This window comes from Martes martes, assembly GCF_963455335.1.
Source record: "Martes martes genome assembly, chromosome: 7".
Lineage (NCBI taxonomy): Eukaryota > Metazoa > Chordata > Mammalia > Carnivora > Mustelidae > Martes > Martes martes.
The window spans coordinates 30,502,621-30,520,134 of NC_137894.1; the positions used below are offsets into that span (position 1 = coordinate 30,502,621).

The 17,514-nt window shown below is 41.1% G+C and overlaps 1 protein-coding gene across 1 annotated transcript; it reads left to right on the forward strand.

Annotated features, from left to right (window-relative positions):
- The first annotated feature begins 351 nt into the window (after positions 1-351).
- On the forward strand, positions 352-15,430 carry COX5A (cytochrome c oxidase subunit 5A). The gene is made up of 5 exons (XM_080807810.1): positions 352-972; positions 8,773-8,889; positions 10,348-10,469; positions 13,529-13,651; positions 15,264-15,430. The coding sequence occupies exons 1-4, from the start codon at positions 867-869 to the stop codon at positions 13,640-13,642; spliced, it is 459 nt and encodes a 152-aa protein (XP_080663936.1). The 5' UTR covers positions 352-866; the 3' UTR covers positions 13,643-13,651; positions 15,264-15,430.
- Positions 15,431-17,514: the final 2,084 nt, after the last annotated feature.

The following is a 17,514-nucleotide window of genomic DNA, read 5'->3' on the forward strand; positions in this document are numbered from 1 at the left end:
ATATCCAGCTTCAAAGCAATTTCATTAAAATGAGTCATTCTAAGCAAATTCAAGCCACGAACAACTTTGTCCAAAACAAGATTTCAAAACATGGGTTTGAAATCACAAGTCGGTATACAACAAATATACAGGTAAGTCCTGAAAACTGGGATTTTGAGAGCCTTGATTGCCAACAAGCAACCTGCTTTAAGAGTTTGTTTCCTGTAGAGTGAAGTGGCTGAGCTCCTTTTTTAATGCTTGCGGGTATGTGATCTAAGAAGGGTTACTAATAAAATCCCTTACATGTACGCAGTTGTGTTTTTCCCCATTTTCTTATTTTAGGCTCCAAAGGGAAGAGAAGAAGTTAAACAAAGAGGGTATTTTTATTATAACTTGTCGTTGCTATCCTTGTTAACACTCCCGTTTAAATCTCTTTATTTCCTTAAATAATCACTAAGACCAACGCGGGGCTCCACCTCATGACCCCGAGATCAACAGTCGCATGCTTTACCGACTGAGCCCGCCAGAAGCCCCCTTATTGCTCCCATTTGGGGTTGATGGAATCGCATCCGGATGTGAACTACGATACCGTCCCCTGCCCGGCGGTTCACCGACCTTACATCCAGGCTCCACCAAGGGCGAGACTGAGACTGGGTGGGGCGGAGCTGGGCCGGCACAGCGTGAAAATATTTTGTCCTTAGCGAGCCGCCGTACCCCGCCGGCGTCCGCGGTCCGCTCTCCAAGGCGCGAGAGCCGCAGTGGGCGGGGTCTCACGCTCCACCCACCGGACGTCGGTGCGTGAGTCCCTCCCCCGCGAGCTCCCGAGCGGCCCGTGAGTTCACACCCGGCTTCTCTTCAGCCTTGGACTGCGCGCCGCCATCGCCGTCATGCTCGGCGCCGCTCTCCGCCGTTGCGCTGTAGCCGCAGCCGCAGCCGCCCGTGCCAGCCCTCGAGGCCTCCAGTACTCAAGCCCGGTCCCCGGCCCCGCCGCCGGTAAGGCCCCCGCCTCCACTGCTAGCGCCCGCGTGTCCTTGCGGTGACCTGGTCCCCCGCCGCCACTCGAGGGCAGGCCTGCCCCGCGGCCTAGCCCCTGCCCTGCGGGCGGGCGGACGAACCTGGTGACCGCTGGCCTCTCTCCCCGCCGCCTCCAGTTAAATGGAGGGCTCGAAGACGCGGCCCCCGGGGCTTCCCCCAGCGCGACTTCCTGGTGCGGGCACCGCGGACCGATCAGGTGTGGACCAGCTGTGGGCTCCAGGGAAGGGGCGCAGCGCGCCTCCCGCGCCCACGGAACTCCTTCGGTCCCCGGGCCGTGACCGTGCCCCGGCGCTGACCCCTGCAGCCACCTGACTGGGAGTGTCCGCCGCCGGCCTACAGCGCGTCGGCGAAGGTGACATTGAGCCGCCCGGCGTGTCGCGATCCGTGTAGGGGCAGGGGTGGCCCTTCCGGAGACGCGGGCACGGACACCCATAGCGTCTCCTGGGGACACCAAATGCTTCCTTGTGGGACACAGTAGACTTTTTTAAAATCAGGCCTTTCTTGGTTAGCGTTTTCTATGTCACCTTCGCAGACCGTTCTGTCGTTTTAGAGACTGTTGTGCCACGTTCTAACCCTTCCATTCTTAAGATCTATCTTAAGAAACAACCATGTATGGTTGTTTCCTGAGATCTGGAAGAGAGCCTGAATATTGATAGGTCTTAGGCAAAGTATATACATACATCTTTCGAAAATTGGGCCCCACACACTCAGAAATACTGAGTTCTACAGACAGAAGGGAAGCTTTTTTTTTTTTTCTTTTTTTGCTTCCAGTCGAAAATCTGACTGCTGGAATATGAATTGTGCTGCTGATTCCTCTCTCTTAACTGTGCCTTCCCCCTATGTGTTTGCGGAGATTTTGTTTCCAGCACTGTACTTTTAATTAGTGTAACTGCACTTTGGTCTTGGTCCATGATGGTAGTGTATGCTGGGGTGTGAAAATTAGGCCCTAAGCATGCAAATTTACACGTATGAACTCAAATAAGGTTGTTCTCTTGACTCTTGAGTGTTAATAACTAGATCCTTCAGAACCTAAGAAATGTGTTTTCTCTTCGTTTATCATAGAGCAGTAAAACTGCCATGCACTTCACGAAGACTGTCTTATAAAAAGGAAATTGACGCGCATCTTGGGAAACTGATTTCCTTTACTAGCGGTGGAACTATTTTCAGTTTCTTAGCTGTAGTTATTTTTGGTCCATCCTGATGTTTGTCAAATTTTATGATTTTTGTTTTATTTTGCATTTTCCTTGTCTAAATGCTAAAGTACTACAATGTTTTCATATAGATACCTTTTGGGGAGTTTTCTTGTGATGTCTTCAAAAAAATTGCTCCAAAAAAAAAAATTGCTCCATTTTGTAGCAGGCTGGGGAAAAGGTAGAGATTTTTGGCAGACTGTATAGTAAGGGGATTCTTCTCTTCTTAAAAAGTTTGAACATTTGTTTGTTTATCTTCTAGGAGTTCTATTCCCATTCTTGGGTATAATTTATAAACAAAAATCTTTACTTTAGGCGTTTGTGTTGGTTACATTTACATCAGCTACTTTCTAATTGTGTGACCTTGAGCATGTTAATTAAAATTAAAGCTCAGTTACTTCATCTCTAAAATCAGGATCTTTGGTAGTTATAAGGGTTAAATGAAATAATGTAACTCGTAGCATCTCGTCTGGCACAAATACTTAAATATGTATTTGCTTTATTATAGCAGATTCCCATTTTTGCAAATTATATGTTAGGGTTTGTTATCCATATAAAACTGAACAGGTTTTATAATTTGAAAGTCAAAGAGAATAAAATTTTTTGGATGAGGCTATTAAGGCCAAATCAGGGTATACTTGAAAGAGAGCTCTGAGGGGTGCCTAGGTGGTTTAGTCAGTTAAGCATCTGCCTTCAGCTCAGGGTCCTGTGATTGAGTCTGGCATCTGCGGGGCTCCCTGCTCAGTGGGCGCCCTGCTGCTCCCCCTGCTTGTGTGCGCTCTCTCTCTCTCTCTCTCTGTGTCAAATAAATAAAATCTTTAAAAAGAGAGAGCTCTGGAAGGGTTAACCTGAGGGACCTCAGGTTTGCTCTAGTTAAGTGGCAACCCAAATTCCAGAAGCCTTCAACTTGAAACATCGTTCTCAGATAACTGCTGAATTAAAATATTTTAAAATAGTGATTAGGTTCTTTAGTCAACCCTTAAGACTTTAACAGTCCTGGCTACTACATCCTGACCCTGATAGTTCAGAAGACTGGGAGTTTTCTCTTCCTTTTCTTGCCAAGGGCTGGATTTAGGTAGTGCTTTCTAATAACCTTCCAACCTTTTCTGCACTACTCCTACACTTCTGGATTTCCAGCCTTTAGGCTCCGAAGTCCATGGCTGCTCTTCAGGCTTGCACCTCAGCAGTCCTGCCTTTGACGTTGTTTATGTGCCCTCTGCATTATTTATTTCTTTCCCTTTCTCCTAGAATTACCAACACCAAAATGACCATTTGGGGAGACTTTTTATCTGAGCTGATTAGTTATTAAGTGGAAGGCTCTCTGATTTAATTAAATTTAAACTAAAGGGATTAATTCTTCTAAGTATGTTGGGTTTTTGGTTGTTTGTTATTGTTGTTGATTTTAAACATTTTATGTATTTGAGAGTGAGAGGGAGGATAAGGGGCTCAATCCCAGGACCCTGGGATCATGACCTGAGCCCAAGCCAGACACGGAACCAACCAAGCAAGCCAGGCACCCCCCCCTTTTATTTTTTAACAGAGTGCTTAACTGAATGCCAAAAAGTAGTGTTAGAAATAGCTTTTTAGATTGAGTTTGTAGAAATGTTCATTTTCAGACACTTCTCTTTTCCTACTCTGGAATCTTCAGGTTGTATAAAAGCACTGAGCAGTTGTTTTCAAAGGACTTTGTCTTGCAGACCTCAAACCTAAGTGAAAATGCTGCACATTAGTTGGATTGGTAGTGGGGAGAGAATGCCTGTGTAGTTCACCTAAAAATCAAAATGTTAAATATATGATGGGCATGTGCACATGTAGGAGAGTAGATCCTACTCCTACCCTTACTGAAGTACTGAAGTTAGTAATACAATTTGAACCACGTGGGAGAGTCTGATTTTGCCGTGTTGGAAGGGGGATGTATGTTCCCAGAGCATGCTTGGTATTATAAACAGTTGTTTCATAAAAGGTTTTTGCTAGTACAATTAGTTTGTAATTTGGGACTTCCAGAAGGAAAGTGCACAAATTATTAAAGGTTACCCATCTCCTTGCTTAGGATTTGTAGTTGTTGGTCATCTTTATCTTTGGTTAGAAACAAAACTAGTCATCTAGTGAAATCATACCCAGCAGTAAGCTAAAGGAAATGGGTATTAAACACTTTTCTGAGTGGTAGGAAAGATACATGTAAATACCTCTGGGGAAGGAATATGTACATATTATTTCATTTTTCTTGGGAAAACGATTAGAAGTGGATTTATTGAGCAGTATGATAGGTGTGTGTTTAACTTGGGGCGCCTGGGTGGCTTAGTAGGTTAAGCCTCTGCCTTCGGCTCGGGTCATGATCTCAGGGTCCTGGGATCGAGCCCCACATTGGGCTCTCTGCTCAGCAGGGAGCCTGCTTGCCCCCGCCCTCTCTGCCTTCCTCTCTGCTACGTGTAGTCTCTGTCAAATAAATAAATAAATAATCTTAAAAAATAAAAAAGGAAGAAAAAAAGAAAGCAGTAAAGGATGACCTGGGTGACTCAGTGGATTAAGCATCTGCCTTCCACTCAGGTCATGATCCCAGGGTCCTGGAATGGAGCCCCGTACGAGCTTGCTTCTCTCTCTGCCTGTTGCTCCCCCTGCTTTTATGCTCGTGCGTGCTCGCTTGTGCACGCTCGCTCTCTCTCTCTCTCTCTCTCTCACACACACACACACAAATAAATAAAAAGTCTTTGGGGAAAAAAAGAAAAAGCACTAAACAGTCTTCCAAAGTGATTATAACATTTTATACTGTGCTTTAAGTATTCAGCTAAGGATTTTTTTTTAAAAGATTTTATTTATTTGACAGACGGAGATTACAAGAAGGCAGAGAGGCAGGCAGAGAGTTTACCTGAATGCCAAAAAGTAGTATTAGAAATAGTTTTTTAGATTGAGTTTGTAGAGATGTTCATTTCTAGACACTTCTCTTTTCCTACTCTGGAACTTACGTACCAGATACATTTAAGTCTAGAGATACGTTATTTTTTCTTGTAATAGAAACTAAAGCATGGGCATTTCCATTCCCTTCATAGGCATGTTTTTCTTCATTCTGGGCTTGGATAAGGAGGTAACTTATGTCTATGGGAAGATGGGAACTTACTTGTGTTGTGGTCCTCTGTGCCATTAGGCAGGAATTTGGCTCTGGGCTCAAATGGTAATTTAAATGAGAATCTTCACTTGATGTAGCAGTAACAGTCCATTTCCAGAACTGGCTAGTCGTTCCACCTATTCATCTTTCTCTGTTTTCTTTTTTCTCTGCTCTTTCTCCTGTCAGATATTACATTAAGGATGTATAGGATAGGGGCCCCTGGATGACACAGTCCATAGAGCATGTGATTCCTTCTCCACCTCCTCCTCCCCCTGCGCCCCCCCGCCCCGCCTTTCCTTCTCAGGGTCCTGGGATCCGTCAGGGCTCCTTGCTCAGCAGGGAGTCTGGTTCTCCCTCTCCCTCTGCCTGCCTCTTCTCCCGCTTGTGCTTTCTTTCTCTCTCTCTCTCTGACACATAAATAAAATCTTTAAAAATTAAAAAAAAAAAAAAAGATTTCTTTATTTGAGAGAGAGCACAAGTGGGGAAGGGGCAGAGGGAGAGAATCTCAAGCAGACTCCTGCTGAGTGTGGAGCCTGACATGGGTGGAGGGGCTTGGGGCTTGATCTCAGGACCCTGAGCTAAAATCCTGAGTCAGATGTTCAACTGAGCCGACCAGCTGGCTCATACAGGGAAGAGAATTCTAAATGTTTGTTCTACAGTTTTCCTATTTTTTTTAATCCCTGTTTGTGGCCATCACCCCCATGCTCCTTTCCCTCTGGCAATCACCAAATTGTTCTCTGTATCTTGAGTCTCTTTGTTTTGTTTATCTTTTAGATCCATATGCAAGTGAAATCCATATGGTATTTGTCTTTCTCTGGCTCATTTCCCTTTCCATAATACTCTAGGTCCATCCATGTTGTCATAAATGGCAAGATTTCATTCTTTTTGTGGCTAAGTAGTATTCCATTGTAAATATAAATACCACATCTTCTTTATCCATTTATCTGTTTATGGACATTTAGGTTGATTCCATCCATGTTTTGGCTTCTGTAGATAGTGCTGCAGTGAACATAGAGGTGCATGTATGTATCTTTCTAAATTAGTATTTTTGTTTTCTTGAGATAAATACCCAGAAGTGAAATTGTTGGATCATATGGAATTCTGTTTATAATATTTTGAGGAACCTCCATACTGCTTTGCATAGTAGGTGCACCAGTTTGCATTCCCACCAACAGTGCACAAGGGTTCCCTTTTCTCCGCATCCTCACCAACACTTGTTATTTCTTGCCTTTTGGTAATAGCCATTCTGACAGGTATAATGTAATATCTCATAGTGATTACAATTTGCATTTCCTTGATGGTTAGTGATGTTGAGCATCTTTTCATGTGTCTCTTGGCCATTTGTCTCTCTGCTTTGGAGAAATGTCTATTCAGGTCCTCAGCCCATTTTTAATTGGATTGCTCTTTTGATACTGAGTTGTGTGATTTTTTTAATATATTTTGGATATTAAACCCTTACCAGTGTTATCACTTGCAAATATTTTCCCCCATTCAGTACGTTGCCTTTTCCTTTTGTTGATGGTTTCCTTCACTCTGCAAAAGCTTTTTAGTTTTATATAGTCCCATTTGTTTATTTTTGCTTTTGTTGCCTTTCCTTAGGAGACAGATCCAAAAAAATACTGTTCAGATTGATGTCCAAGAATTAACTGCCTATGTTTTCTTAGGAATTTTATGGTGTCCAGTCTTACATTCACGTCTTTAATCCATTTGAGTTTATTTTTGTGTGTGATGTAAAAAAAGTGGTACCATTTCATTCTTCTGCATATAATTGTCCAGTTTTCCCAACACCATTTATTAAAGAGACTATCTTTTCCCCAGTGTGTCCTGTGTTGTTGTTGTTGTTATTTTACATGTTATATATTTATATTTTTAAAGATTTTATTTATTTGACAGAGATCACAAGTAGGCAGAGAGGAAAGCGGTGGCGGGGGGAGCAGGCCTCCTGCCGAGCGGAGAGCCCGATGCAGGGCTTGATCCCAGGACCCTGAGATCATGACCTGAGATCATGACCTTAGCCAAAAGCAGAGGCTTAAGCCACTGAGCCACCCAGGCACCCCTACATATGTTATATTTAAAACTCTCACTTCTGGGGCGCCTGGGTAGCTCAGTGGGTTAAACCTCTGCCTTCCGCTCAGGTCGTGATCCCAGAGTCCAAGGATCGAGCCCCGCAAGCCGCATGCCGCATCGGGCTCTCTGCTCAGCAGGGAGCCTGCTTCCTCCTCTCTCTCTGCCTACCTCTCTGCCTACCTGTGATCTCTGTCTGTCAAATAAATAAATAAAATCTTTAAAAAAAAAAAACAACTCTCAATTCTTAGATATCTTACAGAGCAGTTTTTTTCATGGGGTGTAAGTGAGAGAGTGTGTTCCCTCTTAGGGATTTATCAGAATTTGCCAGGAGCTATCTCTCTCTCTGCCTGTCTCTGCCTACTTGTGATCTCTGTCTGTCAAATAAATAAATAAAATCTTTTTTAAAAAAAAGAATTTGCCAGGAAGGGACAGTTTGATAAAATAATTTTTTAAATTACTATTGTTTTGTCAGGTTGTGTAATTTATTCTAGAATATAATTTAATGGAGAGTATATTTCTTTTTAATGCATTAAAAATACAAATTATAAATTTGCTTAAGAACTGGAATGGGGGCACGCCTGGGTGGCTCAGTGGGCTGGACCTCTGCCTTCGGTTCAGGTCATGGTCTCAGGGTCCTGGGATGGAGCTCCGCATGGGGGCTCTCTGCTCAGCGGGGAGCCTGCCTCTCTGCCTACTTGTGATCTCCGTCTGTCAAATAAATAAATAAGATCTTTGAGAAAATAAAACTAGAATGGGCATTTTTTTAAACTAGGAATTAATACTTTGCTTATCATAAAAATTCAGATATTTCAGAAGTATGTAAAGAAATAGTTTTTCCTTCCAAAGATGACCACTTTTAACAATTTGAAGCTATATTACACATTAGGGGGAAAAAAGTATAAACGTACATACATAGTATTTTTTGTTCTACTTTTCTTTGCTTAGTTTTTAAGATGTTTTTTTGTATCACTACATAAGATTTGTTTTATTCAACCTGCTGAATAATTTCCTACCATGATATATATAGTTGATTCAGAATTTAATGCATTGGATATATTTTACATCTTTGGGCTGTACAATTAAAAGTGGTTAAGATGGTAAACCTGATGTATATATTTTAACACAGTTTTACTATTATTTTTTAATATTTTTTAAAGATTTTTATTTATTTATTTGACAGAGAAATCACAAGTAGGCAGAGAGGCAGGCAGAGAGAGACGGGGAAGCAGGCTCCCTGCTGCTGAGATCATGACCCAGGCAGAGGTTTAACCCACTGAGCCACCCAGGCACCTCTTTTAACACAATTTTAAAAAAGAAAACAATCTTAATGTATTGACAGGGTATGTCAAGTATTATTTCTTTCTGTACATTGAAGTCATTGTTCTTTCTTCATTGTAGCTGTCCAGTCTCTTCGCTGCTACTCCCATGGGTCACATGAGACAGATGAAGAGTTTGATGCTCGCTGGGTGACATACTTCAACAAGCCAGATATTGATGCCTGGGAATTGCGTAAAGGTAATTGGAACATAGGCATATTTGTCTACTTTGGCATAGAATTGGCAAGTACTTTATAGTCTTTGACTACTCTGTTGAAAGCCACTATTTTGAAAATATGCCTCATGTAAACTAGGTATTGTCATGCAATTTGCAATTGGGAAAGTTTATAGCCTTTGTAGTATTTCTTGTAAAGCAGGCACAATTGACTTTTTGGGCCAGATAATTCTTTGTTGTGGGGCTGTCCTTTGCATTGTAAGATGTGTGACTGCATCCTTGGCTTCAGCCTACTAGGTGCCAACCACCATCTCACCCCCACCACCCTTGCAGTGTGACAACCAAAAATATTTGCTGGGGGACAAAATCACCCCTGATTGAAAACCACCGCTATGATGATAGATCAGGATGAGCAAGAATTAAAAATTTTGTACCTTTTAAATAAGTTAAGCAAGTAGGCATTTGGTTCTCCCCACCCCCCACTCTTGGTAATGGTTTGGGTTTTTTGTTACTTTTATTCTAACTTATGATTTATCTTGCCCTGAATTACTGTTCAGTTTAAGTAACCTAGAAGTTGTTTTTCCTAATTTGCAGATGTGCATTGAACATGAGTAGGTAACATTAATGATGACTAGTCTAAGAGTCAAGTAGAAAACTAATTTCAAGTGTACATAATTTATCTCGTACAAAGAGTTCAGTCTCTGTGACTATATTCTAGCATTATCGTCACTGTGTCTTTTGTTTACATATATTAAAATAACTAAAAGCAGGACACCTAAGTACTTCAGACTTATCTGCAGTAATGTAATAATGACTCTTACTTTGCTGCAACCAGGAAAATTCTTACTGAGTAATCTTGAGTAGCAGTAATGAAAAGAACAGTAATTCTGCATTCCCATTAAGAGAATCTTAAATTTTATGATATGTCATTTTGTGCAGAGCTGAAAGTAATCATGCCCAGTCATTTTCTGGTTGAATGTGCACTAATGCTTCTCTAGATCTCCATAATGTCCTCATTTGGGCTTCATTAACTCTCCTTAAGCATTTCTCGGGTTGTTTTTAGATTATTTTCGAATCAAATCTATTTTAAAGCAACCAAAGTTTATACATTGTGCTAAGAGTTAAGGCTATGAGTTGAAAATGACCCTCTTGTTTGAAAGAGAGCCAGCCAATTATTATAAAAACAGCATTAGCATTTAAGAAAACTCTGGTTTTCTTTTTTCTTTATCTTTTTTTAATCTTCAATCTGCATGCTGCTGCATAGTTCCTTCTTTCCACTACTTCACTGTGGAAGATCCATTATGATCTTACTATCTAGAATTTGTTAAAAGTAGAGTCTCATACTTTATTTTGTAGACAAGAGACTAGAGGTCCAAACAGACAAGATCACATGTCTATGATTCAGTAAAAATGTAGATAATTAAATTGTAGTTTATATGAGGATATTCCAGGTTGATATGGATCCTTTTTTTTATTTGACAGGGATGAACACACTCGTTGGTTATGATCTGGTTCCAGAACCCAAAATCATTGATGCTGCTTTACGGGCATGCAGACGGTTAAATGATTTTGCTAGTGCAGTTCGCATCCTAGAGGTTGTTAAGGTCAGTGAAATAACAATGCTAAAGTTGTTCCTGGATATGGGTGGGCTGTTGTTAGGTATCAGTGTATCCTCTGTTTTTGAATTTATTAAAATCCCTAAAATTAATTCTTACACCTATAGGAAATGTGCATTGCAATTGCAATCTTTCTGGAGGGCAGTTTGGCAGAATTTATGCAAAGTTTAAAAAATCGTGCTTGAGGGGTGCGTCAAGCCCATCAACCAGTAGCTCAGCTGGTTAAGCATCTGCCTTTGGCTTGGGTCATGACCTTAGGGTCCTGGGATCGAGCCCCCTGCTTAGTGAGGAGACTACTTCTCCCTCTCCCTCTGCTCCTCCCCTTGCTTATGCTTGCTCTCTCCCTTTCTGTGTCAAATAAATCTTTAAAAAATTTCTGCTTGATAACCTTTTGCTCAGCAATTCCATTTGAGAATTTATCTTAAGGAAATAATTAAGGATGTACAAAGGTTATTTGTGCTGTTTGTGGTATGAAGTTAAATGTTGTTAGTCATTTCTTAAGATGGGACTTCCCAGAAGAGGTTATCTATTAATGTTGTGGAAATGTGTTCAACAAGAGTGTATTCTCCTTCTTACTTTTATTTTTTTTTTTTTTAATTTTAATTAGGCTCCATACCCAATGTGGAGCTTGAATTCAGAACCCTGTGATCAAGAATCACACACACTACCATCTGAACCGGCAGGTGCCCCAACAATTTATTTTTTATATATATATACATATATATATATGTGTATACACACACACTTTTTTTTTTTTTTTTAAGATTTTATTTATTTATTTGAGAGGGAGAGAGAGCATTAGAGAAGAGAGGTCAGCAGGAGAAGCAGCGGGGAGCCTGATGTGGGATTTGATCCCGGGCCTCCAGGATCATGACCGGAGAAGGCAGTCGCTTAACCAACTGAGCCACTCAGGCGCCCTAACAATTTATAGTATATTAACTGAAGAAAATTATGAAACAGTTTTTATGGTGTGACCCCATTTTATTTAAAAAAATACATAGATGAAAATGTAGGAGGATATATACTTGCCCTCCTCTCTCTTTTGATTATAGCTCCTGATTTTTCTGTAATGAAAAATGGATACATTGCATTTTAAACAAGAATTTTATAATTAAAAACGATTAAGGGTTGCCTGGTGGCTCAGTTGGTTGAGCTTCTAACTCTTGATTTCTGCTTAAGTCATGATCTCAGGGTCATGGGACTGAGCTCTACCTCAGGCTTCTTGCACGGTGGGGAGCCTGCTTGAGGTTCTCTGTCTCCCTCCCTCTCCCTCTCCACTTTCCCTGCTTGTGCACTGCACTCTCTCTTAAATAAAGAAATACATCTTTTTTTTTTTTTAAGACTATTATTTATATGTCCGAGAGAGAGAGGGAGCACAAGCAGGGGGAGCAGCAGGCAGAGGGAAAACCAGGCTACCTGCTGAGCAAGGAGACTGATGCAAGACTTGATCCCAGGACCTGAGCCGAAGGCATATGCCCACCTGACTGAGCCACCCAGGCATGCCAGAAATTAATCAATCTTTCTTTCTTTCTAAAGATTGTGTTTATTTATTTGACAGAGAGAGACACAGCGAGAGAGGGAACTCAAGCCAGGGGAGTGGAAGAGGGAGAAGCAGGCTTCCTGCTGAGCAGGGAGACCAATGCAGGGGTTGATCCCAGGACTCTGGGGTCATGACCTGAGCTGAAGGCAGATGCTTAATGACTGAGCCACCTAGGCACCCCAAAATAAATCTTTTTTAAAAAACACAATTACGGATGGGGCGCCTGGGTGGCTCAGTGGGTTAAGCCTCTGCCTTCAGCTCAGGTCATGGTCCCGGGGTCCTGGGATCGAGCCCTGCATCGGGCTCTCTGCTCAGCGGGGAGCCTGCTTCCTCCTCTCTCTCTGCCTGCTTGTGATCTCTGTCTGTCAAATAAATAAAATTTAAAAAAAAAAGAAATAAGATCTTTCTAAAAAATACAATTACGGAGACCTAGAATTTGTTAAAGGCATGAATAGCAGCTTGGCACTCTTAGTCCATTTGACTTTTTTTTTTTTTTTTTTTACTTATTTATTTGAGAGAGATTAAGGAACATGAGTGGAGGTGGGAGGAGTAGAGGGAGAGGAAGAAGCAGACTTTTTGCTGAGCAGGAAGCCTGACCCAGAACTCTGGGTTTGGGACCTGAGCCAAAGGTAGGTGGCTGAGCCACCCAGGGGGTGAGCTCTCCAGGGGGCCCCCAGTTGACTTTTTAATATTTGTCCCTGAGGAAGCATGTGAAAATATAGGTATAATTACATTTTTATGGTGAGTGTTTGTCAAAACTCTCTTGTCCTGGGAATAAGTATAGCTCTCCACAAAGGGACATGGTCCACAAGAAAGAAATTCTAGTCTGTAAGAGGGAAAGTGTGACATTACTTTATCTACAGTGGGTAGATAATTAAGGGTTCTGTAGGCTACCAATCCATTTAGCACCAGTACTTAATTCAGTTAAGATCTCAGATTGGAAGCAAATTCAAAAACTTTTCTTGTGTTAACTTAATTATTCCTATTGCCTGCTGGGCATGTTTAATTATCTTCACAAAATTCTGTCATCACCACCTTTTCTAGTAACTTGAGGCTTTAAAAATGTTTCGGGGCACCTGGGTGACTCATTTGGTAGGCATCTGCCTTTGGCTCTGGTGGTGATCCCAGGGTCCTGGGATTGAGCCCCATTTTGGACTCCCTGCTCAGCGGGAAGCCTGCTCCTCCCTCCCCACTCCCCTTGCTTGTGTTCCCTCTCTCGCTGTGCCTCTCTCTGTCAAATAAAGCTTTTTTAAAAACCTATTTTATTTTGTTTGTTTTTTCTGGATTTAATTTAATGGTCTTAGTTATTCTTGAGGTGCTTATAAACCTACTTTGAATAGTGCCTGCATTAGTTGTTCTGTTTGTTGAACTAATATGTTAAAAGTAGGTGACATGTATTCTCTGCTACTAGCCTCTGCGTATGTGATTAAAAGCATTCTCAAGTTCGTTTTTTTTAATAGAGACAGCTTTTCAGAGAGCTAAATGTAAGTATTTTCTTTGCCATCAGGACAAAGCAGGACCTCATAAGGAAATCTACCCCTATGTCATCCAAGAACTTAGACCAACTTTAAATGAACTGGGAATCTCCACTCCAGAGGAACTGGGCCTTGACAAAGTGTAAACACCATGGGTAAGCAGCACACCATTGAATAAGGCAAGAAATGAATCCAAGGAGTGGGGAGTGAGTGGCATTTCAATTTCTCAGCGTAAGATCTTTTGTTGGCCTCCTTAGAGGCCATGAACAAAAAGATTTAGAGAGTACTAATGATGGTAAGCTTAAGGAGCTAGAATTGTCATTTTTAGTTGTTATATTCTTTTACTAGTGTAAAGGCAAGAGGAAGTCTCCATTAAAAATCCATATAAAATATTTAAAACATAAAATTTCATTCCTTTACCTCCCCCAAACTAAAGGTAATCCACTGCATACAAGGTGTTCACACATGCTTTTATACATCTGTTCATTTTTAACAGAGTTTTATTAATTTGATGCATTCGTTTTTGTGTGCCCACATTAGAATTTTAACAGTCAAGTAAATACTCACTGATAATAAAAATTTACTTGATACGTTGTTCTCTTCGGGAAGGCAGGTAATAGAACCAGCCACAAGATTTTCTAGATAGAGTGTGCAGAAAATACATAAGCAGTGACTCATTTTTTATTTTATTTAAACACATAACAGCATATATAACTCTTATGTCAGGCACTGTTTTAAGTGCTCTATAAATATTAATTCATTTAACCCTCATAAACCATCCCTTGAGATAGTTACTATTATTATTATTCCCATTTTACTCTTTTATTAATGAGTAAATTAATAACTGAGTAGTTAATTAGTAACTGAGGCACCTTGTCCAAGGTCATATAGCTAGTACTGGAACCCACACTTAAAGCCAGCCAGTCCAGCCCAAGTCCATTGCCCTCACTGTGCCACACACCCTGTGTAGGCATTTACTGAGGCTATATTCATTTCTCAGTGGTAAACAGTGAGGCTTAGAGGATTTGCTTCCTAAGAATAGGAGGACATTGATTTTTAAAATAGCGGGAGTAAACTACCTAATAAAAGTTTCAATAAAAGTGAACCCAAAATTCTTGAAGGAGCTAAATCAGCTCCTTCACAAGATAAAGGTCCAGTGAGCCTGGTTAGAGATTGCTGTGGAGCAGGAGTCTTAATTTTACCTTTTCCACCCCCAGACCACCACCACCTCCCTGAAGTCCTTTAGCTCATCTTTGTAATACATGAAAGGCTTTATTTTTTAAAGGTGTGTACTAATAATGATTTTGGTGAGAAAACTAGGTATTCAGAATAGATTTCCTCCTTACATTTTTGAAACTCTTGTGTGTGGTTCATATTCCATAGTGGACTCTTACAAGGATATTTAAACACTTCAGCTTAATTTTCATTTTATCAAGTAGTCCCAGGAGTCCAGAAGATCTTTATTACATAGGATCTATTCTGGCTGCGATGACATATTTCTTTAAAAAAAAAAAAAAAATTGTAGGGCAACTCCCCAACACTTTATGATTAGAAAAGAGGACCACCCCGGTAAGTACTAGGTGTATAAACAAAAAAGCCACAGAGCTAGTCCCTTGTGAGCGAGCTGTAGGCAGGATTAAGTGAGAACAGAAAAGGCTACACAGAGCCAGTGATTTCCCTGGACTGTTGCTCTAAAGAAGGTTATTTTTAGTAAGATTTCTACCTTTCCTTTATTTTTTGGCTAATTCTTCGTGTTTTTTCTTACAGATGGGCTTCTCAAGGATTTATTCATAATGCTACTTGATTGTAAACAATCACCTGGAAATACTGATGATAACATATTACCTTATTTGAACAAGTTTTCCTTTATTGAGTACCAAACCATGTAATGGTAACTTGGACTTTAATAAAAGGGAAATGAGTTTGAACTGAAATTAGGTATCGTTCCATGTGTTTGCTTTGAAAAGCAGAAAATGAGCCATCATAGAGCCATTGATTTCATGGTTTTGTTGCCACTATGTGCTGAGAGAACTGCCTTAATTCCCTGGAAGCCATCTGACATGAAATAAACTTAAAACTGGTTATTGAGGTGGTCTTGAGAATATGCTGTGTGGTAGCTGTGCTAGCCAGCTTCTCTCTTAGTGGCCTTTTCCTTCCCCACCTGTTCTTCTCTGGCAGTGCAGTATTAGCCTTGGACATCAAATACTAATATATTTGATATGTGAAAATCTATATGATAGATTTTCAGTTCTTTAAGAACTAAATAAATGGGTTTACTTCTTGAGAGAATTAATAAAATACACAAATCCCTTCTTAGTTTAGAAGGCCCATGTTATTGGAGACTAGTTCTTGGAGAAAGATTTTAGGTCTAAGTGACTTCTAGTATAGCCATTCTGACTGCAGTGCCAGGTTAATAGGATTAATATTAGGTTGAGGTTTAGATATCTTTCCTCTTTCTCTCTCTCTCTCTCTCTTTTTTTAAAATTTTATTTACTTATTTGATAGACACAGCGAGAGAGGGAACACAAGCAGAGGCAGAGGGAAAGGGAGAACCAGGCTTCTCACTGCTGAGCAGGGAGCCGGATGGGGGGCTAGATCCCAGGACTATGGGATCATGACCTGAGCCAAAGGTAAACGCTTAATGACTGAGCCACCCAGGCATCCCTACATATGTTTATTTAATTGTGTAGTTGGTAGGTATGGTTCTTAGGTTTGACCCCTCCGGAGGCAGCTCTTTCCCCTCCTCATTCCATGTAGTATAATGTCCCAGTCACACTGCTTGGTTTTTCCTCCAGATTCTCTTCAGGTTGCTTCCCACTAGGGATGACATCATCATAGGTCTACCTCCCAGATCCTAGAGAGGGGTTGTAAACAGAACAGTCACCTATATAAAGACATCATGGCAGAGATTATCTTAAACTTCTGGGAACGTACATATGGGTACTGTTCTGATAATACATATGGGTACTGTCCTGAGAGAGGAAATGACATTTTAAGTTGAAGCCTAAAGGATTGGAGGTGGTTTGTTTATTCACAGCTTTATCTAAAAGGAATTTTATTTATTATATGACATGTTTGGCCTTCGCACCATTGGGGAGTAGGAATTTTTTTTGTTTTTTGACAGTTTCCCTATGTGCATAAATAATCACCTTTAAATCTCCTTTTTCAGTTCACCAGATCTAAAGGATTTACTATTAACTAGCTGGAAAAGGACCATGTCAGTATCATGGGCCCTTACCTTATAGGAGGAATGCAAAATGATAGAAATGGTTTCTGCTTTTAAGATCGTGGGAGAGGCCTGAGGAGGGAACATAGATTTACAACTATCTGCAAGGATAAGAAGTGAGTATGACGGTGGTTTTCACACCACGTTTATTGAATACCTACTATATACCAAGCATTGTACCAGGTATTTGATAATAGAGCAGTAAATAGGAGAAATAGATTTGGAGCCCGGAGAAACTGATGTTAAGATCACAATTCAGGGGATGCCTGGGTGGCTCAGTGGGTTAAGCCTCTGCCTTCGGCTCAGGTTGTGATCTCAGGATCCTGAGATCAAGCCCTGCATCTGGCTCTCTCTGCTCAGCAGGGAGCCTGCTCCCTGCCCCCATGCCTGCCACTCTGCCTACTTGTGATCTCTCTCTCTGTCAAATGAATAAATAAAATCTTCAAAAAAAAAAAAAATCACAGGGCGCCTGGGTGGCTCAGTGGGTTAAGCCTCTGCCTTCAGCTCATGTCATGATCTCAGGGTCCTGGGATCGAGCCCCACATCGGGCTCTCTGCTCAGTGGGGAGCCTGCTTCCCCCCTTCTCTCTCTGCCTGCCTCTGCCTACTTGTGATCTCTGTCGATCAAATAAATAAAATCTTTTTTTTTTTTTAATCACAATTTAGGGGAAAAAATCACAATTTAGGAAGTTATCTGGTATAGTTATAACTTAATAAGGATTTTAAATCAGGGTGGTAGCAGTAGAAATGGGAAGAGATGACTTTGAAAGTCACATTATTTAGGTGTAGTTAC

Excerpts from the sequence above, each read along its gene's own strand:
- COX5A (XM_080807810.1), top strand. The coding sequence starts at position 867 with ATGCTCGGCGCCGCTCTCCGCCGTTGCGCTGTAGCCGCAGCCGCAGCC. Across the intron at positions 973-8,772 it reads GGTCCCCGGCCCCGCCGCCG|CTGTCCAGTCTCTTCGCTGC; the intron begins GTAAGGCCCCCG and ends TCTTCATTGTAG. Across the intron at positions 10,470-13,528 it reads GCATCCTAGAGGTTGTTAAG|GACAAAGCAGGACCTCATAA; the intron begins GTCAGTGAAATA and ends CTTTGCCATCAG.